Source organism: Bombina bombina, chromosome 6 (genome assembly GCF_027579735.1).
Source record: "Bombina bombina isolate aBomBom1 chromosome 6, aBomBom1.pri, whole genome shotgun sequence".
NCBI classification, from domain to species: domain Eukaryota; kingdom Metazoa; phylum Chordata; class Amphibia; order Anura; family Bombinatoridae; genus Bombina; species Bombina bombina.
The window spans coordinates 705996709-706022026 of record NC_069504.1 but is presented as its reverse complement, the minus strand read 5'-3'; the positions used below and the strand labels follow the sequence as shown (position 1 = coordinate 706022026).

The following is a 25318-nucleotide window of genomic DNA, read 5'->3' as shown; positions in this document are numbered from 1 at the left end:
AAAGCAAATTAAATACTGGATAAAATGTAGCACACTCCCGCGTTGGGTAAAGTAACCAACAGCTTTACCCAGTGTAGGAACGTGCTTCATTAGGTTAACTGTGCAACTAGGCTCGCTGTTATTAGACAGACAACTATGTAACATTAATATTTAATAACAACATTTATTGTCCCTTTAATAATTATATAAAAACTTCCTTTATGTTGCATGTACAAGTTGTATTATTAAAAGGTAAATAATGCATAAATGACATAAGATATTGCTGTTTACACTTGGTCCATCTCCTTTCCAAGCTGTCCTATTTTACACATGCAAATATACAAATATTCCAAAATCCAATCTATTCCAAAATTCAAACCTTTTGCAGTTTGGATAAATGGTTTTATACCTATATATACTTATATATCTACATCTATGTCTGTGTGTACGCCTATGCCTATATCTATATACAGTCGTATGCAAAAGTTTAGGCACCCCTGACAATTTCCATGATTTTCATTTATAAATAATTGGGTGTTTGAATCAGCAATTTCATTTTGATCTATCAAATAACTGAAGGACACACTAATACTTCAGTAGTGAAATAATGAGGTTTATTGGATTAACAGAAAATGTGCACTATGCATCAAAACAAAATTAGACAGGTACATAAATTTGGGCACCCCAACAGAAATATTGCATCAATATTTAGTAGAGCCTCCTTTAGCAGAAATAATGGCCTCTAGACGCTTCCTATAGACTGTAATGAGTATCTAGATTCTGGATGAAGGAATTTTGGACCATTCCTCCTTGCAAAACATCTCCAATTCAGTTAGGTTTGATGGTTGCCGAGCATGGACAGCCTGCTTCAAATCACCCCACAGATTTTTAATGATATTCAGGTCTGGGGACTGGGATGGCCATTCCAGAACATTGTTCTTGTTCCTCTGCATAAATGCCAGAGTAGATTTTGAGCAGTGTTTTGGGTCGTTGTCTTGTTGAAATATCCAGCTCCGGCGTAAATTCAACTTTGTGACTGATTCCTCAACATTATTCTCAAGTATCTGCTGATATTGAGTGGAATCCATGTGACCCTCAACTTTAACAAGATTCCCAGTACTGGCACTGGCCACACAGCCCCACAGCATGATGGAACATCCTCCAAATTTTACTGTGGCTAGCAAGTGTTTGTCTTGGAACGCTGTGTTCTTTTGCTGCCATGCATAAGGCCCCTTGTTATGACCAAATAACTCAATCTTTGTTTCATTAGTCCACAGCACCTTCTTCCAAAATGAAGCTGGCTTGTCTAAATGTGCGTTTGCATACCTCAAGGCTTCTTTCGCATCACTCTCCCATACGCTGAATTGTTGAACGATGCACAGTAAGTAACACCATCTGCAGCAAGATGATGTTGTAGGTCTTTGGAGGTGGTCTGTGGGCTGTTTTTGACAGTTCTCACCATCCTTTGCCTTTGCCTCTCCGATATTTTACTTCTGGCCTTAACAAGAACTGTGCCTGTGGTCTTCCATTTCCTCACTATGTTCCTCACAGTGGACACTGACAGCTTAAATCTCTGCGATAGTTTTTTGTAGCCTTCCCCTAAACCATAATGTTGAACAATCTTTGTTTTCAGGTCATTTAAGAGTTGTTTTGAGGCCCCCATGTTGCCACTCTTCAGAGGAGAGTCAAAGAGAACAACAACTTGCAATTGGCCACCTTAAATACCTTTTCTCATGATTGGATGCACCTGTCTATGAAGTTCAAGGCTTAATGGGCTCACCAAACCAATTGTGTGTTCCAATTAATCAGTGCTAGGTAGTTACAGATATTCAAATCAACAACATGACAAGGGTTCCCAAATGTATCCACCTGTCTGATTTCGTTTTGATGCATATTGCACATTTTCTATTAATCCAATAAACCTAATTTCACTACTGAAATATCACTGTGTCCTTCAGTTATTTGAAAGATCAAAATGAAATTGCTGATCCAAACACCCAATTATTTATAAATGAAAATCATGGAAATTGTCAGGGGTGCCTAAACTTTTGCATACATTATCTCACAAAAGTGAGTGCACCCCTCATATTTTTTAAATATTTTGTTATATCTTTTCATGTGACAACACTGAATAAATGACACTTTGCTACAATGTAAAGTAGTGAGTGTACAGACTGTATAACAGTGTAAATTTGCTGTCCCCTCAAAATAACTCAACAGACAGCCATTAATGTCTAAACCGTTGGCAACAAAAGTGAGTACACTCATAAGTGGAAATGTCCAAATTGGGCCCAAAGTGTCAATATTTTTTTGTGGCCACCATTATTTTCCAGCACTGCCTTAACCCTCTTGGGCATGGAGTTCACCAGAGCTTCACAGGTTGCCACTGGAGTCCTCTTCCACTCCTCCATGACGACATCACGGAGCTGATGGATGTTATAGACCTTGCGCTTCCCCACCTTCCATTTGTGGATGCCCCACAGATGCTCAATAGGGTTTAGGTCTGGAGACATGCTTGGCCAGTCCATCACATTTACCCTCAGCTTCTTTAGCAAGGCAGTGGTCGTCTTGGAGATATGTTTGGGGTCGCTATCATGTTGGAATACTGCCCTGCGGCCCAGTCTCCGAAGGGAGGGGATCATGCTCTGCTTCAGTATGTCACAGTACATGTTGGCATTCATGGTTCCCTCAATGAACTGTAGCTCCCCAGTGCCGACAGCACTCATGCCATACTATGACACTCCCACCACCATGCTTGACTGTAGGCAAGACAAACTTGTCTTTGTACTACTCATCTGGTTGCCGCCACACACACTTGACACCATCTGAACCAAATAAGTTAATCTTGGTCTCATTGGACCACAGGACATGGTTCCAGTAATCCATGTCCTTAGTCTGCTTGTCTTCAGCAAACTGTTTGCGGGCATTCTTGTGCATCATCTTTAGAAGAGGCTTCCTTCTGGGACGACATCCATGCAGACCAATTTGATGCAGTGTGCGGCGTATGATCTAAGCACTGACAGGCTGACCCCCCACCCCTTCAACCTCTGAAGCAATGCTGGCAGCACTCATATGTCTATTTCCCAAAGACAACCTCTGGATATGACGCTGAGCATGTGCACTCAACTTCTTTGGTCGACCATGGCGAGGCCTGTTCTGAGTGGAACCTGTCCTGTGAAACCGCTGTATGGTCTTGCCCACCATGCTGCAGCTCAGTTTCAGGGGCCTGGCAATCTTCTTATAGCCTAGGCTATCTTTATGTAGAGCAACAATTTTTTTTTTCAGATCCTCAGAGAGTTCTTTGCCATGAGGTGCCATGTTAAACTTCCAGTGACTAGTAGGAGAGAGTGTGAGGACGATAACACCAAATTTAACACTGCTCCCCATTCACACCTTAGACCTTGTAATACTAAAGAGTCACATGACACCAGGGAGGGGAAAATGGCTAATTGGGCCCAATTTGGACATTTCCACTTAGGGGTATACTTTTGTTGCCACTTAGGGGTACACTTTTGTTGCCAATGGTTTAGACATTAAGGACTGTGTTGAGTTATTTTGAGGGGGCAGCAAATTTACACTGTTATACAGGCTGTACACTCACTACTTTACATTGTAGCAAAGTGTCATTTCTTCAGTGGTGTCACATAAAAAGATATAACAAAATATTTACAAAAATGTGAGGGGTGTACTCACTTTTGTGAGATACTATATATATATATATAATAGATGATATATGCAACTATTTCAATTTTAACAATAGTTATTTGCAAATAACCAGGAAAGTGATGGGCACACAAATGTCACCACAATATGCCAATCTTTTCATGGCTGACCTGGAACAAAAATTCCAAGCCACTCACCTAACCAAACCATATAAATATTACCGCTACAGAGATGATGTTTTTATAATATGGACAGAAGGAGAAGAAAGCCTTCTAAACTTCCATAAATCATTTATTCTATCCATCAATAAACCTTAAAATTTATTTCTCAAAAAACAGTGTTGGCTTCCTGGGTTGTGCCATAACAGTCACCAATGACACACTTCAGTCATCTGTGTACAGAAAACTCGTTACAGTTACAGCTACCCCCACAATCCAACTTCCATCCCAATAACACAAAACAAGGTGTCATCTACAGCCAGGCTACTATCAGGTACCACCGCATTTGTTCCGACACTGAGGACCGAGACAAACGCCTGAACACACTGGCAGAGTCATTTTAGCAAAAGGGCTAATAGGAAAGGACAATATCTACAAAAACTAGATCTGCCCTAAAAACACCATGGGAAAGGCTTCTTCAATACAAAGAAAAGAAAAAAACAAGAAGTATCCCTCTGGTAGTTACCTATAACCCAACTCTTGAGAAAAATTATTAAAGGCCCACAGCAAGAACTCTCAGAGGACCCTATGCTTAAATGTTTAAAGAGATATTTCCTCAGCCCCCAATAATAGTATTCAAACAACCACTGAACCTGAGACAAAGATTGGTCTGCAGCAAACTGACCCCGGAACAGGAACACAAACAAAATGGCACAGTACGATGCAACTAATCCCGCTGTAAATTGTGCCAACATAAATGTGAAAATAACACATTTTCATGTACATCTGCAAATGTGGTGTACATGATACTTTGTACAGAGTGTGACCAAGTTTGCTACATTGGGAAAACTGGCCTTAAAGGGACAGCAAAGTCATAATTAGACATTCATAAGTTAAACAAAACATAAACATTTTAAAAACTTCCCAATTTACTTCTATTATTTAATTTGCTTCCTTCTCTTGTTATCCTTTGCTGAAAGGTTTATCTAGGGAAGCTCAGGAGCAGCAAAGAACCTAGGTTCTAGCTGCTGATTGGTGGCTGCATATATATATATATACCGATTGTCATTGGCTCAACCATGTGTTTAGTTAGAAACCAGTAGTGCATTGCTGCTCTTTAAACAAATGATGCCAAGAGAATGAAAGAAATTTGATAATAGAAGTAAACTGGAAAGTTGTTTAAAATTGTGTGTTCTACCTAAATCATGAAATAAAAATGTGAGGTTTCATGTCCCTTTAAGTTGCATCTTAGGATCAACCATCACAGACACTCAAACACCATGAGGAAGACAAATACTGTACCCCAGACTGATCACTCCATCCAAACCTCAAGATTAAAGTAATTAAAGGGACAGTCTACACCAGAATTGTTGTTGTTTAAAAAAGACAGATAACACCTTTACTACTCATTCCCTAGCTTTCCACAACTAACATTGTTATAATTAATATACTTTATAACCTTTAAACCTCTAAATGTCTGCCTGTTTCTAAGAAACTATAGACAGCTTCTTATCACATGCTTTTTTTATTTGCTTTTCACAACAGGGGACTGCTAGTTCATGTGAGCCATATAGATAACAATGTGCTCACGGCCGTGTGAGACACTGCACTAAATGGATAAAATGCAAGTCAATAGATAATAAATAAAAGACATTGATCAGGGGGCTGTCAGAAGAGGCTTAGATACAAGGTAATCACAGAGGTAAAAAGTATATTAATATAACAATGTTGGTTATGCAAAACTGTGGAATGGGTAATAAAGGGATTATCTATCTTTTTAAACCATAACAATTTTAAAAATGACTGTACCTTTAACGGGAATGTTAAGGACTCTCACAAACGGAAAACATTTGAGATGAAAATGATAACACATTTCAACACCATAAAGGAGGGACTTAATGTAGACTCTGATTTTCTGACACACTTCCAAAACTTTATATGAACATACATCTTAATGTCTAATGTATGTCTAATTATCATTATTTACATACATATATTTGTGAGTGTTTATATGTGTGTACATATGTATTTATATGTATATATATGTATTTACAGGCATATATACACATATAAACACATAAATACATATATATATATATATATATATATATATATATATATATATATATATATATATATATATGAGCTCTGGAGCCCTTTGCATTCAAGTAGCTGAAAACATGAAAAATCCTGTTTATGTAATATTCATATTTAATAAAGGGTTTTACTGTGTATCTTCTGTAAATAGTTAACATTCCAATGTTCTTCACATAGGGGAAAATGTTCTAAGTATTTTTAAATAAATATAATTTACCAAAAAACATCAGATATAAATAGAAATATATATTCAAGAATAAATAGAACATATTCTGCTATATGAAGAACATTGGAATGTGAAATATTCATGTTTCATGTCGGGTTATCACACTTGAGTAAACTCATTCGGGTTTGGGCGTGGGTAAGGGTGTTTTTTGCACTTTGAGAGCTCCATTGAAGTCTTTGGGGGAATAAGTTTATGTGTTTGCGATATTCGAAGTTTGGCGTTTCTAGATTGCTTAATTTCTCACTAAATATATGTTATTGTAGTAAAGTTTTGGGGACAAGCACCCCTTCCTCAGACCAAAGGATGCTGGTCCTCAAAACGTCACTACAATAAAAAATCATTTTGTTTTTATAGAATTACAGAGAGTGTGCATGTTTTACTTTAATGTATATCTAATCATTATCCTGGTGCATTTTACTATAATCAGCGAGAGTGCAGATCCAGCTAATTTTCTTTGGGAGTTTGTTTCTCTGAAAAGTCACATTAAAAATAGTGACATTTGAAAGTCCAGTAAGCGCCATTTTCAGTTGTTTTATAGTGTTAACACTGAACAAGCTGACAGGTGTATGAGCAAGCTGAGACTGCATCTATGTGTGTGTATAGTATATTTTTAATCTTTTAAATGCCTCTTTCACAGGTTCTCAATATGTTTGGGGATCCGGGTGCCAGGAGCAGTCTATGTCTGGATCTTGATATGAGTTGGGGCATTGTTCTTCAAGCATACCGCAGTTTAACAGATGAGAAAGAAGATTCTGTTTACAGGGTTAGTGTCATATTGTTTTCTTTTTTATTACACAGTTTTAGTTTTGCAGTAGAAATATTTGGTACTTTATCTTGTGTGTAACATCTTTATACAGTAATCAAACCTCCTTAGCACACCTAAAATATGTTATTATAGTAACCCAGCTCCTGAGTGCCTTGTTGCCCCGTAACATTGTATTGCTTTAACAAAGCTCCTGAGTGCCTTATTGCCCCTGTAACATCTTATTGCAGTAACCCAGATCCTGAGTGCCTTATTGCACTGTAACATCTTATTGTAGTAACCCAGCTACTGAGTGCCTTATTGCCTCTGTAACATCTTATTGCAGTAACCCAGATCCTGAGTGCCTTATTGTCCTGTAACATCTTATTGTAGTAACCCAGCTCCTGAGTGCCTTATTGTCCTGTAACATCTTATTGTAGTAACCCAGCTCCTGAGTGCCTTATTGCCCCTGTAACATCTTATTGCAGTAACCAAGATCCTGAGTGCCTTATTGCACTGTAACATCTTATTGTAGTAACCCAGCTCCTGAGTGCCTTATTGTACTGTAACATCTTATTGCAGTAACTCAGCCCCTGAGTGCCTTATTGCCTCTGTAACATCTTATTGCAGTAACCCAGCTCCTGAATGCCTTATTGTCCTGTAACATATTATTGCAGTAACCCAGCTCCTGAGTGCCTTATTGTACTGTAACATCTTATTGCAGTAACCCAGCCCCTGAGTGCCTTATTGCCTCTGTAACATCTTATTGCAGTAACCCAGCTCCTGAGATCCTTACTGCCCTGTAACATATTATTGCAGTAACCCAGCTCCTGAGTGCCTTATTGCCCCTGTAGAATCTTATTGCAGTAACCCAGCTCCTGAGTGCCTTATTGCCTGTAACATATTATTGCAGTAACCCAGCTCCTGAGTGCCTTATTGCCCCTGTAACATCTTATTGCAGTAACCCAGCTCCTGAGTGCCTTATTGCCCTGTAACATATTATTGCAGTAACCCAGCTCCTGAGTGCCTTATTGCCCCTGTAGAATCTTATTGCAGTAACCCACTCCTGAGTGCCCTATTGCCCCTGTAACATTGTATTGCAGTAACCCAGCTCCTAAGTGCCTTATTGCCCCGTAACATCTTACTGCAGTAACCCAGCTCCTGAGTGCCTTATTGCCCTGTAACATTTTATTGCAGTAACCCAGATCCTGAGTGCCTGTAACATTTTATTGCAGATGCTTAGATAGACGGTAATCACAGAGATAAAAAGTATAATATATTAATATGACCATGTTGGCTGTGCAAAACTGGTAGATGGGTAATAAAGGGATTATCTATCTTTTTAAACAATAACATTTTTGGAGTTGACTGTCCTATTAAACTTCTGTGCAATTCCAATCAATCAGAAGCACTGACCAAATTTTCGGCTAGATTACGAGTTTTGCGTTAGAGGCTATGCGGTGCTAACGAGCAGTTTTCACTCACCGCTCACTTACATGCAGCGCTGGTATTACGAGTTTTTACAAACCTAAAAGACAAGAAGTGAGCGTTGAGCAAAATTTTGCTCATTACCGCACTCCAATACCAGCGCTGCTTAAGTCAGCGGTAAGCTGGTCGTACGTGCTCATGTATGATTTCCCCATAGGAATCAACGGGGAGAGCCGGCTGAGAAAAAGTCTAACACCTGCAAAAAAGCAGCGTAAAACTCAGTAACGCAGCCCCATTGATTCCTATGGGGAAACACATTTTATGTCTACACCTAACAACCTAACATGAACCCCGAGTCTAAACACCCCTAATCTTACACTTATTAACCCCTAATCTGCCGCACCCCAACATCGCAGACACCTGCATTATATTTATTAACCCCTAATATGCCGCTCCGGACACCGCCGCCACCTACATTATACTTATGAACCCCTAGTCTGCTGCCCCCAACATCGCCAACACCTACATTATATTTATTAACCCCTAATCTGCCGCCCCCCAATGTCGCCGCCACCTACCTACACTTATTAACCACTAATCTGCCGCCCCCAACGTCGCCGCCACTATAATAAATATATTAACCCCTAAACCGCCGCACTCCCACCTCACAAACATTAGTTAAATATTATTAACCCCTAATCTGCCGTCCCTAACATCGCCGCCACCTACCTACATTTATTAATCCCTAATCTGCCGCCCCCAACATCGCCGCCACTATACTACATGTATTAACCCCTAAACCTAAGTCTAACCCTAACCCTAACACCCCCTAATTGAAATATAATTAAAATAAATCTAAATAAAATTACTATAATTAACTACATTATTCCTATTTAAAACTAAATACTTACCTATAAAATAAACCCTAAGCTAGCTACAATATAACTAATAGTTACATTGTAGCTAGCTTAGGGATTATTTTTATTTTACAGGCAAGTTTGTATTTATTTTAACTAGGTAGAATAGTTACTAAATAGTTATTAACTATTTAATAACTACCTAGCTAAAATAAATATAAAAGTAACTGTAAAATAAAACCTAACCTAAGTTACAACTAACACTACACTATAATTAAATAAATTAACTAAATTAAATACAATTACCTAAATTAAATTAAATTAGCTAAAGTACAAAAAAGAAAAACCCACTAAATTACAGAAAATAATAAACAAATTACACCTAATCTTATAGCCCTATCAAAATAAAAAAAAGCCCCCCCAAAATAAAAAAAACCCCTAGCCTAAACTAAACTACCAATAGCCCTTAAAAGGGCCTTTTGCGGGGCATTGCCCCAAAGTAATCAGCTCTTTTACCTGTAAAAAAAATACAAACAACCCCCCAACAGTAAAACCCACCACCCACACAAACAACCCCCCAAATAAAATACTATCTAAAAAAACCTAAGCTCCACATTGCCCTGAAAAGGGCATTTAGATGGGCATTGCCCTTAAAAGGGCAGTTAGCTCTTTTGCAAGCCCAAACCCTAACCTAAAAATAAAACCCACCCAATACACCCTTAAAAAAACCTAACACTAACCCCCTGAAGATCGACTTACAGTTCTGAAGACCAGACATCCATCCTCAAGGAAGCGGCAGAAGTCTTCATCCAACCGGGCCAAAGTCCTCAATGAAGCAGGGAGAAGTCTTCATTCAAGCCGGGCGAAGTGGTCCTCCAGATGGGAAGAAGTCTTCATCCATGCGGCATCTTCTATCTTCATCCATCCGAAGCGGAGCAGGTCCATCTTCAAGACATCCGGCGCGGAGCATCCTCTTCTTCCGACGACTCCTGGCGAATGAAGGTTCCTTTAAGTGACGTCATCCAAGATGGCGTCCCTTATATTATGATTGGAATTACATCAGCCAATCGGAATTAAGGTAGAAAAAATCCTATTGCCTGATGCAATCAGCCAATAGGATTGAAGTTCAATCCTATTGCATGATCCAATCAGCCAATAGGATTGAGCTCGCATTCTATTGGCTGATTGGAACAGCCAATAGAATGCAAGCTCAATCCTATTGGCTGATTGCATCAGCCAATAGGATTGAAGTTCAATCCTATTGGCTGATTGCATCAGCCAATAGGATATTTTCTACCTTAATTCTGATTGGCTGATAGAATTCTATCTTAAAGGAAGCTTCATTCATCGGGAGTCGTCGGAAGAAGAGGATGCTCCACGCCGGATGTCTTGAAGATGGACCCACTCCGCGTCGGATGGATGAAGATAGAAGATGCCGTCTGGATGAAGACTTCTGCCCGTCTGGAGGACCACTTCACCCGGCTTGGATGAAGACTTCTCCCGGCTTTGTTGAGGACTTCAGCCCGGTTGGATGAAGACTTCTGTCGCTTCCTTGAGGATGGATGTCGGATCTTCAGAACTGTAAGTCGATCTTCAGGTGGTTAGTGTTAGGTTTTTTTAAGGGTGTATTGGGTGGGTTTTATTTTTAGGTTAGGGTTTGGGCCTGCAAAAGAGCTAACTGCCCTTTTAAGGGCAATGCCCATCCAAATGCCCTTTTCATGGCAATGGGGAGCTTAGGTTTTTTTATTAAGTATTTTATTTGGGGTGTTGTTTGTGTGGGTGGTGGGTTTTACTGTTGGGGGTTGTTTGTATTTTTTTTTACAGGTAAAGAGCTGATTACTTTGGGGCAATGCCCCGCAAAAGGCCCTTTTAAGGGCTTTTGGTAATTTAGTTTAGGCTAGGGTTTTTTTATTTTGGAGGGGGCTTTTTTTATTTTGATAGGGCTAATAGATTAGGTGTAATTTGTTTATTATTTTCTGTAATTTAGTTTTTTTTTGTACTTTAGCTAATTTAATTTAATTTAGGTGATTGTATTTAATTTAGTTAATTTATTTAATTATAGTGTAGTATTAGGTGTTATTGTAACTTAGGTTAGGTTTTATTTTACAGGTACTTTTGTATTTATTTTAGCTAGGTAGTTATTGTACCTAGTTAAAATAAATACAAACTTGCCTGTAAAATAAAAATAAAGCCTAAGCTTGCTGCAATGTAACTATTAGTTATATTGTAGCTAGCTTAGGGTTTATTTTACAGGTAAGTATTTATTTTTAAATAGGAATGATTTAGTTATTAATAGTAATTTTATTTAGATTTATTTAAATTATATTTAAGTTAGGGGGTGTTAGGGTTAGGGTTAGACTTAGGTTTAGGGGTTAACACATTTAATATAGTGGAGGCAGATTAGAGGTTAATAAATGTAGGTAGGTGGCGGCGATGTTAGAGACGGCAGATTAGGGGTTAATAATATTTAACTAATGTTTGCGAGGCTGGAGTGCAGCGTTTTAGGGGTTAATATGTTTATTGTAGTGGCAGCAACGTTGGGGCAGCAGATTAGGGGTTAATAAGTGTAGGTAGGTTGCGGCAACATTTGGGGCGGCAGATTAGGGGTTAATAAATATAATGTAGGTGGCGCTGATGTTGGGGGCAGCAGATTAGGGGTTCATAAATATAATGTAGGTGGCGGCAGTGTCCGGAGCGGCAGATTAGGGGTTAAAAATGTAATTTTAGTGTTTGCGATTCGGGAGGGCCTCGGTTTAGGGGTTAATAGGTAGTTTATGGGTGTTAATGTACTTTTTAGCACTTTAGTTATGAGTTTTATGTTACGGCGTTGTACCATAAAACTCTTAACTACTGACTTTTAAATGCGTTAGGGATCTTGACAGGGTAGGGTTTACCGCTCACTTTTTGGCCTCCCAGGACAGACTCGTAATACCGGCGCTATGGAAGTCCCATAGAAAAAAGAAGTGTGCGGTGACCCTAAACCTTCAAGACTCGTAATACCAGCGGGCGTAAAAAAGCAGCGTTAGGACCTCTTAACGCTGCTTTTTTACCTTAATGCACAACTCTATTCTTAATGTACAGTTAGAATCTTGGTTTCTAACTGTGTAAATGCAACTGTACATAATAGTGTTTTTACAGGCTTTTTGTAGGCCTTTATGGAAGAAACTGGCATTTGAAAAGTTCTTAGTGTACGGTCTGTACAATTGCCTTTTTTTGCTAATCCAGAAGCTTTGGGTTTTCCTCGTAATCCAAGCCCAGAAAAGCCTCCCTCAGAAGACCATAAATCTAGGCCTAATTATGTAGGTAACAGCAAAAAATAAGATGTATGGTCTTCTGGGGAGAATAATGTAATAGTCCAAACATCAAATCCATGTTTGAATACACCAACAATATGTTCCACCTATTGGTCAGATTATATTCTCTCTCTGCTGAGCTTGGATTATTACTGTTGGTCATGGGCAACTAAACCTTGCATCCATGCTTTGTGTCACTTAGAAGTGAATGTGGAATTTAAACCAAATTATAGAAGTTACATCATCTATACCATTAAATGAACTTAAAGGGCCATAATACCCAAATGTTTAAACACTTGAAAGTGATGCAGCATAGCTGTAAAAAGCTGATTAGAAAATATCACCTGAACATCTCTATGTAAAAAAGAAAGATATTTTACCTCAAAAGTTCCTCAGTAGCCACCTCCCATTGTAAAGGATTTCTAAGCAGCATTTTAGTGTGTCTGTCCTGGGACATCTGAAGGGACTAGCATTGTGCACTCTCATATTATTTCACCAATCAGGTAAAGGAAGCTTACTATGAAATATCATGAGAGTTAAGTCAAATCTCATGAGATCACAGTAAGAGTTCATGACCTCAGCACTGCTGATGCTGATTGGCTGCTGTTCATTTCTTCATTTTTTTTAATTTTTTTACCGGCAGCTGGGAGCAGCTGAGTATAACTTTTTACACAGAACTTACTCTGCTGAGCTGAGGAAATTGTGAGGTAAAATATCTTCCTTTTTTACATAGAGATGCTCAGGTGATATTTTCCTGTCAGCTTTTTACAGTTATACTGCATCAGTTTCAAGTGATTTAGCATATGAGTATTATGTCCCTTTAATGAGCACCTTCAAACCTCTTAGTTATCTTTAACAAAATTGTGGAAAAATTGTAGACAAATATCTACTGTAGCACCCCCCTACTTTCACCTAACCTTTTTCATTTGCTTAGAGATCCTCAATCCTGTCTATCTGATTCACACCCTCATCTGTTGGAGGAAACTGCTTTGCATTTAGTGAGGGATTTGGATGCTGCAGGAAAATTATTATTGCCATGACTTTTACAAATTTCTGAGACGTCTACATTTTATTGAGATTCTGGGGACTAATATGCAGATTTTATTTATTACATTAGTGGCTGAATATTTAAGAAATAAGTGTAAAGTTTTGGCCTCTAAGTATTGGGCAATTCCATGTTGTAAGGCTCTTAACTTATCTCCTGAGGCCAGTTTGGAACAGTTCTAAATGCACTGCTAAAGTAACAATCTAGCAGTGTTTAAAGGGATATAAATGTACTGTTTCGTTTTTATAATAATAAAAAAAACACTAGGCAGTGGGTTATACTTAATAGAAATGATTGCAATATGTATTATTTATAATTTTAAAGGATATAACCTTTTATTTCTTTTTTTTTTAACTTAATTTGTTAAGGGTCAATTACTTCCTGTCAGAGCCCTACAAGGGAGCTTGGATCTCTACATGAACGCTTATCTATCTTGATGTTATAAAACTTCTAGAGTAACATGAACACTAGTTTTGCTAATGCTTAGCTGAGGCAGAATGCAACTTAAGTTACCAACGTGTCAGCTCCTATATCTAGCTGTGGGCAGTGATTACACTGAGAATATCTAAGTGCTTATTTTGCAAGAAAACAAGTAAGTTGCTTGCTTTACACAATCTTTTTTATGCTTACTTTGATGTAGCATATTTATTTTTGTTAAAGGAGCACTGTTTCATATCCATTTAAAGGAACAGTAAACACCTTGGCCTCTATTTATCAAGCTGTCAACTGCAAATATGCTGGAATTCCGCAGCGTATTTGTGGCAAGCCTGATTCGCCTTAGTTATCAAACCCTACAGACCGGCAAAAGTAGAATTTAGTGACGTAACATACGATCCGCCGGACTCAGTCCGACACAGATCGATGCTTACATCACTACAGATGTTCCGAATGCAAGTTCGGCACAATCTGACTACTTTTGGAAGTTATCAAATTCATACCAGGTACGCTCACCACTATTCCGGCCCAGCGTACCTGGTTTTCAATCCGCCGCCCTGGAGGCGGCGGATGCCATAGGAATCAATGGGACTCGGAAAGCAGCGAAAGCTCATGTTCGCTGCTGCCCGATATCCCATTGATTCCTATGGTAAATGTCTACACCTAACACCCTAACATGTACCCCGAGTCTAAACACCCCTAATCTGCCCCCCCCCTACACCACTGCAACTAAATAAAGTGTTTAACCCCTAAACCGCCGCTCCCGGAGCCCACCGTCACCTACATTATACTTATTAACCCCTAATCTGCCCCCCCATTCCGCCGCAACTCTAATAAATGTATTAACCCCTAAACCGCTGCTCCCGAAGCCCACCACAACTCTAATAAAGTGTTTAACCGCTAATCTGCCGCCCCTACACCGCCGCCACCTACATTATATTTATTAACTCCTAATCTGCCCCCCTACACCGCCGCCACCTACCTACATTTATTAACCCCTAATCTGCCGCCCCCAACGTCGTCGACACTATATTAAATTTATTAACCCCTAAACCTAAGTCTAACCCTAACCCTAACACCCACTAATGTAAATATAATTTAAATAAATCTAAATAAAATTACTATCATTAAATAAATTATTCCTATTTAAAACTAAATACTTACCTATAAAATAAACCCTAAGATAGCTACAATATAACTAATAGTTACATTGTAGCTAGCTTAGGGTTTATTTTTATTTTACAGGCAAGTTTGTATTTATTTTAACTAGGTACAATAGTTATTAAATAGTTATTAACTATTTAATAACTTCCTAGTTAAAATAAAGACAAATTTACCTGTAAAATAAAACCTAATTTAGATATACAAACACATAGGAAAAGGAGATGGAAAAACATCTAAAGCCAGCTGCCTGGAAGTAAACTATTGTTCTGAACAGGATAGCTGTCCATTGTGTGACCCTTTATGATTTTGTGCTATAAATTGCTTGTTCGATGACATGTGGTCCTGTACAAATAACACCAAATGTCCTTATATCAGCTTGAATTATGCTGGTGTAAATGTGGTATACTAGGCATAGTATATATATATATATATATATATATATATATATATATATATATATATATATATATATATATATATATAGATAGATAGATAGATAGATAGATAGATATATAGATAGATGGAGAGAGAGATTTTCACACACACACACACACACACACACACGTCTATCTATCTATACACACGCACACACACACATATATATATATATATATATATATATATATATATATATATATATTTATTTATATATATATAGAAATTCAAGTATGGGATCCAGCACACACCACCTTACCAAGCAGCAGCCGGGGTGCAAGTCAAATACATTGAATACACAGAATTTCCAGAGGACAAAGACTCGCCGTTGTTTTAACAATACATAATTTAATGGTTAAAGTTTTTGAGGTCTCCCCCGTCCTCAGACATTGTGGTCTGAGGACGGGGGAGACCCCGAAAACGTTAACCATTAAATGATGTATTGTTAAAACAACGGCGAGTGCTTGTCCTCTGGAAATTATATATATATATATATATATATATATAAATATATATACATACTTATATACAGTATCTCACAAAAGTGAGTACACTCCTCACATTTTTGTAAATATTTTATTATATCTTTTCATGTGACAACACTGAAGAAATGACACTTTGCTACAATGTAAAGTAGTGAGTGTACAGCCTGTATAACAGTGTAAATTTGCTGTCCCCTCAAAATAACTCAACACACAACCATTAATGTCTAAACCGTTGGCAACAAAAGTGAGTACACCCCTAAGTGGAAATTTCCAAATTTGGCCCAAAGTGTCAATATTTTGTGTTGCTACCATTATTTTCCAGCACTGCCTTATAACCCTCTTGGGCATGGATTGGCTCTTGAAAATGCTTTATTCTTTTTGACCGAATTGGTTGCCAAGCTTATCGAGTTAATACATTGCTATATCGTTTTATTTGTTAAAACCAAGTTAAAATAGAAACTGTGAGGTCTCCTGAAACTGACACATACAATAGCTAATTCACATGTCTAAATGTTACAGGAAAGCTCTTTTCATTTAACATCTTTCTTCTCTCTGCAAGGAAAACACTCATTTGCATGTGTGACATTAACCTATTGTCATCACAAGACATCCTCAGCACTCATTAACCATATGAATACCATACGTATCTTGGCATGATGGACAGACTTCTATAGTCAAGTCAGGACACCAACACTAACAAATGGAGTTATTTTTAATTTTTAACATTTTTATTGAGGAACTGTAAAATACAAAATTCAGGCATACACATAGCTATACATTTGAGGTAAAAACAAACAATATGCTTGGTGTACATTTGTGTTATAACCACAAGGATATACAGGTGGCCCTCGGTTTACAACGGTTCAATTTGCACCGTTTCAGAATAACAACCTTTTTTTTCAGTCATGTGACTGCTATTGAAAAGCATTGAGAAGCAGTGCATTGATTAAAATAGCCAGTAGGTGGAGCTGTCCGCTTGTGTTGCAGCAAAGATTTGCAAGACAAGCAAGCTGAAATTAATCAGTTTAACAAGACCTGAGATATTGAGCAGCTTGCAAAGAAACAAGATCTTCCGGTCTATAAATCAGTCCAGAATAGAATGCATGGAAATAACAGTTTGCAGAAAAATGCAAGTAAAGTCTGTGTTGTGTGATTATTTTATTAGGTTTATAATGCTGTTTAGCAAATGTTTTTGTTCATTTAACTTAGTTTAATTATGTATTCTGTGTTGTGTGATTATTATATTAGGTTTATAATGCTGTTTAGTATTTAAAGTCTTCATTTCAAAGCTTTAAAAATAATGTATTAGGTGTTACTTATGTCAATTTTGAGAGGGGCCTGGAACCTAACTCCCTCACTTCCCATTGACTTACATTATAAACTGGGTTTCAATTTACAATGGTTTCGATTTACAACCTTTCCTCCTGGAACCTAACCCCGGCGTAAACTGAGGGCTACCTGTAGTTATTATACAAGATTCATTATTGACCATTTTGTTATTTGTCCTTATTTTTTTTATTTTTTTTATGCAAGTAATACGGATCACTCTTGGATCCTTGTTGATATTTTATATCATAACATTATTAAAATGAACAGATCTAGTTAAGTTACCTAGATGCCTAAGTCATGAGCACCAACACTTGTCATAAAAAGGAACACACTATATAGGATATAACAGCTAGAGAGGCTTTATGTTATATTAAGGGGTTCAAAAAACTCTCTCCTAAACAGCAGAAGTCTTCTTAAAACTAAACAGTAACATTTGATTGTCAGAGGCACATTATCTCATCCGGTGCATAGATAAATTGTGTACAGGTATTATGTTCAGATGGAAGGCTGTATAACGATCGTATGTGTGATTCTTACAGTGCAGTTTACTAAGGCATTTACGCTATACAATCATTCTTTGTATTTATCACCCCTGCGGCCTCGGCCGCCATTCACAGGGACTGGATTTGTATTCTGTCATGTTTACCTATAGCAATGATCGTAAGTTTATAGTAACTGCGCCTTTTCCGCACCTCTTATAATGAAAGTCCCCCCAGGGGCCCCCTCAAAAAAACCCAGACAGTACACAATCTCAGGGCTGCCGATCAGGTTACAATTAAGAAATCCCATTTAATAAATTTGCAGAAAATATATTACTGATAACATTTCTGTGCATACTGTGCGACAAGTAAATGATATGTGAACCAGTGCTACATTATAACAGTGAGGAGTGAAACGCAATGGGAAACAGATTAAACTTAAATAAAAAAAAAACTGGAAAACTTTTCAGTACTATTCCATGTGGAACTTGGATCAGCTATTCTTATAAAGAGATATTTTAGCCTATACAGTGTGTGAGGTCCCTTTTTGGTTGATCAGTAGCTGGAGTCAATTTTAATGGAGGTCCCGGGTCAATGTTCCTCACTACCCATCTCAGGATGTCTGTATTTTGCGTTTTACATTTTTGCTTATAAAAAGCCTCTGGTTGGTGTCTGGATAGTTTGTTAATATCCGATCCGGGTGTTGTTACGGGTGAATGTTGTTTTTGGGATCTAATTATGTCCGCATGGAAGTCCCCCATCGACCTCCCTATAGACCTGCTTGGTAAGCTGTTTTTTTCCATCCGTAGCAGCTCGATCTTTGTATCTGGCGGTATATCCATCTGCAGCTGGATATCTGGATCATTTAAAAAAAGAGTTGCACCCTTTCTCCATTGGTAATGTGTCTTGTGGTAATTTATACTGCATGGTAGTCGCAGTTGTGAAGAGGCTCTTCTTGTTGGAGATTTGTGGCGGGAAAGTTCCCAGTTCCCAGTTGATTCAATAGATGCCAGTATTATGAAGCCCTCTTTGGTGCAACAGCTTAACAGGTAGTCTAGTGGGGCAGATGTGATAAGATGTTGGCATAATGCTTCAAGTCTCTGCCAGTGAGTGTTATAACCATCTTGTCGGTCTGTTTCGTCAGTGGTTTTGGATATGAGACGCTGATGCCTCTTTCCGAGTGATGTTTTTCTCGCTTTTTTAGGATATTTCGTATTTTATTAATTATGTGAGACAGGTCCCTGTTGGGGTGTCACTGCAGATGGCTCAGAGAAGAACCCTCGGATTACCAAGGGGGGTGGCGCCACCTTCTGTGTGCCGCTGCTCCAGGCCCCTGTTGTCTGATTCTGAGCTCCAATTTTAAGAATACAGCGTTAATTCAGATGTATAAGCACCACTTTGAAGTGTGACTTTGTGGTGTAGAAGAAAAATGATTTTGTCTAGAAAGTGCAACCGTTCCCTGTTATTTTTAATTTTTAATATTTGATTATAAGTTTCACTTGCACTTTCGTGATTGTCACTGACAATATTAGAGTTATTAAAATCTGAGCTTGCATGGATGTGCTTCCCCTATAAAAACCTGTTCACGAATGCGCAACCTTGTTTATGGGACTCTTAAGAAGTAACAAAGTAGCAAGGCAGCAGGGTCATGATTTACAGTTTTTAAAAAAAAAAAAAAATCCAGTAAAAAAATATATATTTTAAGTCTTTTGCATAGAAACTTGTAATTGCCATTTTGTTTTCAGTTCACTCCAAAATGAAACTGGTGCTTTAGCAAACAATATAAATAAATATTGTTTAAAAACAATATTTTTTAAAGTTGCAAAGCGACCATATAGAAAAAACAGTGCACAGTCTGTCTATCCTAACAACCTAAAATATGCATTTATATGGATTAGCACTGGTGCGGATGGAAACGGATTACAATAGTTAACTTTGAAAGTTGGGATTAAGCAATCTGCTTTAAATCATGGTTTAATAACACTGTAGTGGCAATCACAACAGTGTAAGTCTGACAACCAAATATTAAAAATTTTAAAAATTAAAAGACGCCATTAGTAGATGTTGGTGTCCTGAAGTGACTATAGAAGTATGCCCATCATGCCAAGATACATATGGCATTCATATGGCTACTGAGAACTATAGATACTGGTGTCCTGAAGTATCTTTTCCTGCAAATTCCCTTAGTTGTTCAGGAAATCACAAAGTCAACACATATACATATGTACAGTATATGCACCTTTACATATTTAAATGTGTGCCCTGTTCCAAGTATACAGCCTCTTTAATAGAGATCAAGGGGCCTTAATAAATCAATACCATGTATATTAATAAACCTCTAGAATGTCTCCAGTGGCCATTACAGTCTCATTAACATATGTACAAAATAAAAGACTGTTTTAAAATAGCATGAAATAATGTTAAAGATATCCAAAATGCCATTTTTAAGAAAGTATCAAGTACCTAGAGGTGCTGAATTTGAAAAGCCAAAACTAAGCTTGAAAAGCATTTGAAAAGTATGTGATTGTTAAGAACTTTTCGCCCATAGGAGAAATAGGGCTTTTATCGAGCATCTGAAAACCTGTTAGCGTTTCAGGTACTTACCTCGTTCTAATTACCGGAACTCCCAACTGGAGGCTATTGGAGTGGGAGTTCTTATAAAAGGTCATTTAGCCCATCACTCTGGGTTGTATTATTGCCTTGCCTACCTTGTTCTTGGAGTTTGGCATACTTACCTTGCACTTGCATGTGCTCACCTGGTTCCTGAAAGCCAAGTATGCTAACCTGTTACCTTTGCATGTTCACCTTGTTCCAGAGACCAAGCATACTTACCTTGCACCTGCGTATACTCGCGTGGTTCCTAAAAGTCAAGCAAACTTACCTGATACCTGTGTATTGTCACCTGGTTCCTGAAAGCCAAGCAAACTTACCTAATACCTGTGTATGCTAACCTTGTTCCTGAAGGTGTCTGCTGTACCTATCTGGTATTCCATGACAGTCTCACCAACAGTACCCGCTGGGTATCCTGTGCCTGCTTTACCTACCTGGTATCCCATGGCAGTCTCACTAACAGTACCCACTGGGTATCCTGTGCCTGCTGAGTATCCTGTGTCTGCTATACCAGTGAGAGCTTTCCTCAAACCAGCTGTGCCTGCTGTACCTACCTGGTATTCCGTGGCAGTCTCACGCTCTACTGCACAATTCAAGCATCAGTGCCCACTGGACTTTGTTACTACAACCTACTTAAGTATTCTGAACTTTGTATAGGACTTTAGTGCTCTGCATTTGGCCTATATTCAAACCTTATGTTTCTGTGATCTTTAATTTGAACTACCAACTGCTCTTTTGCTTATCATTCAGTAAAGCCTTTAAAAGATTTTTGTTCTTCAATTTATCTGTTCCTGCATTCTGAGTTCCACACAACTTAACCCCTCACATTGCGAGCGCGAGAATCAGACGAAAATGTGCTATTGTGATCTCACTGAATTGGCAAGTAGCCTTTTTTGGCCTGAAACAGAGGATATGCGTTTTGCTCTCTCATATGGATGGAAGTCAGGTGATGGCTTTATGTGAATTCATTGTTTCCTATTTCCTTTATGCTACTTTATTGATCAACAGCTGCACAATCAAAATGTATTTTGAATTTGATTACTGTATTATCAAGGTACTTGAATTCTGTTGATACTGTGTCTGTAATCACTGCAATTTAAAACATCTATTGGCATTGATACTATGCTTGTCACTATTGATAGCCAGACCCCTAATGCTAACAGCAAAGTTATACTGCAGAGCACTACAGTAGTTCAAGCTTTACTGCAGCATCAAATTACAATTGATTGCTATTACATTCTATTTGAGATACTAAAGCATAGAGCAACGGTTTTCAAACCTGTCCTCAGGCCTCCCCAACAGGCCAGGTTTCAGGATCACTTTGGATGAGAGCAGGTAAAATAACCATGTTACTAATCAGCTGATTGTGGCAAACCTAGCCACTTCTGGACTATAACGTAAGAAAGGTTGTCTATAGGCTGTATATTGTGCTATGTAGATGTGACAGACCCTTCTGTCAGCACTGAAAGAGTTAACTGTGTTCAGCTTTAGCCTCAGCTATTATGCACTGTCATTAATGTTATTGATACACAGTCCATTGTTTAATCAACCTCAGAGAGCAGACCCTAGATGATAAGGAAAGCCAAGTGTGTGTCTGTGTTTAAATTGTTATCAGCTTGAGCAAGGTATTCTATTGTATCATGTAAAAGGGCGTGTTCCCTCCATCTAATGTACAACATTCTTTCAACCCCCCTTCTGGGGGGGGTCAGACCTGCATAAATACTGGGCATATGAGCCTTAATAAAATGCATTCTGTTTAAAACCTGAAAACTGGCTGGGTTGTGAACTGCTGATTCCCTATGCAGGACATTGTTCCCTGGTGTTAACCCTTGGTATCCGGTTGGTACCGTTACAATTGGTGGCAAGCGACGGAATGAACCTTATCGCCCAGAAGAGCAACTACACAAGCCAGTAACCTCAGGAAGAGGGGGATTACTACAATACTGACTAAGATGGAAGGAGTACCAGGAACCGAAGTGAATGGAGATGGATTATTCTAAGCTAAAGAGACAAACGTAAAAGGAACTGCTAGAAGCCAGGGGAAAGATAGGCAGCAGCAAACCCAAGGCTATATTAATTGCTGAGCTGATGGAGGGAGACAGAGCTCGCAGCGCTACGCCTCCAGCAGTCCTGGAGAAGACCCGCTGGCGGAATCCCACATAATCCTCAGCCTGTGGCCCGCTACGTAGAGGCGCCAGAATGCTGGGGCAGCCTACATGAAGCAGACCCCGTGCAAGCTGCCCACCGGAATAACCGGCAACGGGTTAAAGTGAATGGGAAGGAGGTCAGTTGTCTACGGGATACTGGTGCTACCATGACCTTGCTTCAAGAGAACTTGGTGCCTGAGAAACAGCACACTGGAGACACTGTGGCTGTGAGGGTAGCAGGGGGCACTGTGTTCCGCCTACCTGTTGCCAGGGTACATTTGGATTGGGGAGTGGGCGCTAGACTTGTGAATGTGGGGGTCAAGAAGGACTTACCTGCTGATGTTCTCCTTGGAAATGACTTGGCCCCCCTTGTTTCTGCCTATGCTCCCATGGATCCCGCTGATGTTAACCCTGTGACTACCCAAGCCCAGTCCCTCCGGGAAGAGACGCTTCCATGTTTGGGGTGGGGGCAGTACTGAGCCAAGTTGGAGCAGATGGCGGAGAACACCCCGTAGCTTACTTGAGCCGAAAGTTGTTGCCCCGGACATCCCCAAGCCGATCCGTTGGGATCAGACTGTGTATGCCGGCTTGGTTCTGGGGGAGCATTGTGGCAAACCTAGCCACTTCTGGACTATAACGTAAGAAAGGTTGTCTATAGGCTGTATATTGTGCTATGTAGATGTGACAGACCCTTCTGTCAGCACTGAAAGAGTTAACTGTGTTCAGCTTTAGCCTCAGCTATTATGCACTGTCATTAATGTTATTGATACACAGTCCATTGTTTAATCAACCTCAGAGAGCAGACCCTAGATGATAAGGAAAGCCAAGTGTGTGTCTGTGTTTAAATTGTTATCAGCTTGAGCAAGGTATTCTATTGTATCATGTAAAAGGGCGTGTTCCCTCCATCTAATGTACAACATTCTTTCAACCCCCCTTCTGGGGGGGGTCAGACCTGCATAAATACTGGGCATATGAGCCTTAATAAAATGCATTCTGTTTAAAACCTGAAAACTGGCTGGGTTGTGAACTGCTGATTCCCTATGCAGGACATTGTTCCCTGGTGTTAACCCTTGGTATCCGGTTGGTACCGTTACACTGATTATTTCAACTGTGCTTTAGTTCAGATATCCTCATAATCTGACCTGTTAGGGCGGCCTGGGGACAGGTTTAAAAACCAGTGACATAGAGTGATAGTATTTCATAATTGTCGCTATTAAAAATATGCCCACAATGCTAACTCAAATTTGTTTTTCAAAGCACTTCTTAAAAATTTTGTTTACTTTGATTTTAAGCAGCCTCAACAATCATCTGCATTGCATTCACCCCCACAGCAATACACTACTCACCGTTAAGTTTACCTCCACAACAATAACCTTAACTGCAACCCTTTCCCAGCATAATTAAACCTAACCATGACTATTTCTCAGTACAATTAACTTTACACCACTAAAATCCCCTCTAATATGATCCTGCACCAAACAAACCCTTAAAGGGACACTGAACCCAATTTTTTTCTATCGTGATTCAGATAGAGCATGCAATTTTAAGCAACTTTCTAATTTACTCCTATTATCACATTTTTTTCATACTCTTGGTATCTTTATTTGAAATGCAAGAATATAAGTTTTGATGCCAGACCATTTTTCCATGGTTCTGAACCAAAAAAATAGGTTAGATGCCTTCTTTTTCAAATAAAGAATGCAAGAGAACGAAGAAAAATGAATAATAGGAGTAAATTAGAAAGTTGTTTAAAATTGCATGCTCTGTCTGAATCACGAAATAAAAAAATTTGGGTTCAGTGTCCCTTTAACATGATCTCAGCTAGGACAGCTCTCCTCTTCAAAATCCTGCAGTAATTATCACCTCTACATGATCTCTCTCTGCAAATGTCACCCATTAAAATGTTAAATGCCTATAAGATTCCAAGTCCTAGACCTTTAAAATGTAAAAATGTAAATGCACCAAAATACAACATATCCCAACTTCAATTGAAGAATACTCATTCTGTAGGTGATTCCAGTCAGCAGCAATGGGTCTAGGTGACTTATAGTTCCTGTAACATTTTGTTGAGGTAATCCAGCTTCTATGTGAATCAGTAACATCCTATTGCAGAAACCCAGTCACTGAGTGCCTATTTGTTCCTGTAACATTCTCTTGAAGTAACCAAGCTCCTAAGCAACATATTGAATTTGTAATGTATTATTGCTGTAGCAATTTTATATTGTAAACCAGTTATTGTATGCCTTGTAATATCTTTATTGTTGCATTATAAGTATACAAAAACAAAATTCCACCTAACAGAAGGCTTTTTTTTAATAATGTTTTTATAGTTTGTTGCTTTTTGTGAGATAGATGTTCCTATACTGAAAAATCAAAACATTTTTAATTCTGAAATGTTACTTTCCAGTGTCAACCAAGGAAGCAGCGAGAGATCTGCTTATTGGACCAGCTGCATTTCTCGTTAACTTTAAAATCAAAATAAACCGATTTAACACATAAAAAAATGCCAAGTAGAAAATAAATCAAAATAAATAATATTTTTTTTCATGTTTAAAGGGATTTGAAATCCGAAAATTGTCTTTCATAATTCAGATAGAGCATGCAATTTTAAACTTTATAATTTACTTCTATTATCATTTTTCTTCTTTCTCTTGGTATCCTTTGTTGAAAAGCAGAGACGTATGCTTAGGAGCCGGACCATTTCCATAGCACTTTATATGGCAGCAGTTTTGCAAGAATGTTAGCC

The 25318-nt window shown here is 38.6% G+C and overlaps 1 protein-coding gene across 1 annotated transcript in view; it reads left to right on the top strand.

The window, feature by feature from the left end:
* The window catches only part of RGL3 (ral guanine nucleotide dissociation stimulator like 3), a 114833-nt gene that overhangs the window by 1928 nt on the left and 87587 nt on the right, over positions 1–25318 (top strand). Inside the window, exon 2 of the mRNA XM_053717854.1 lies at positions 6761–6886. Coding sequence (XP_053573829.1) covers positions 6770–6886 — 117 coding nt within the window. The 5' untranslated portion in view covers positions 6761–6769. The remainder of the gene's footprint in view (positions 1–6760; positions 6887–25318) is intronic.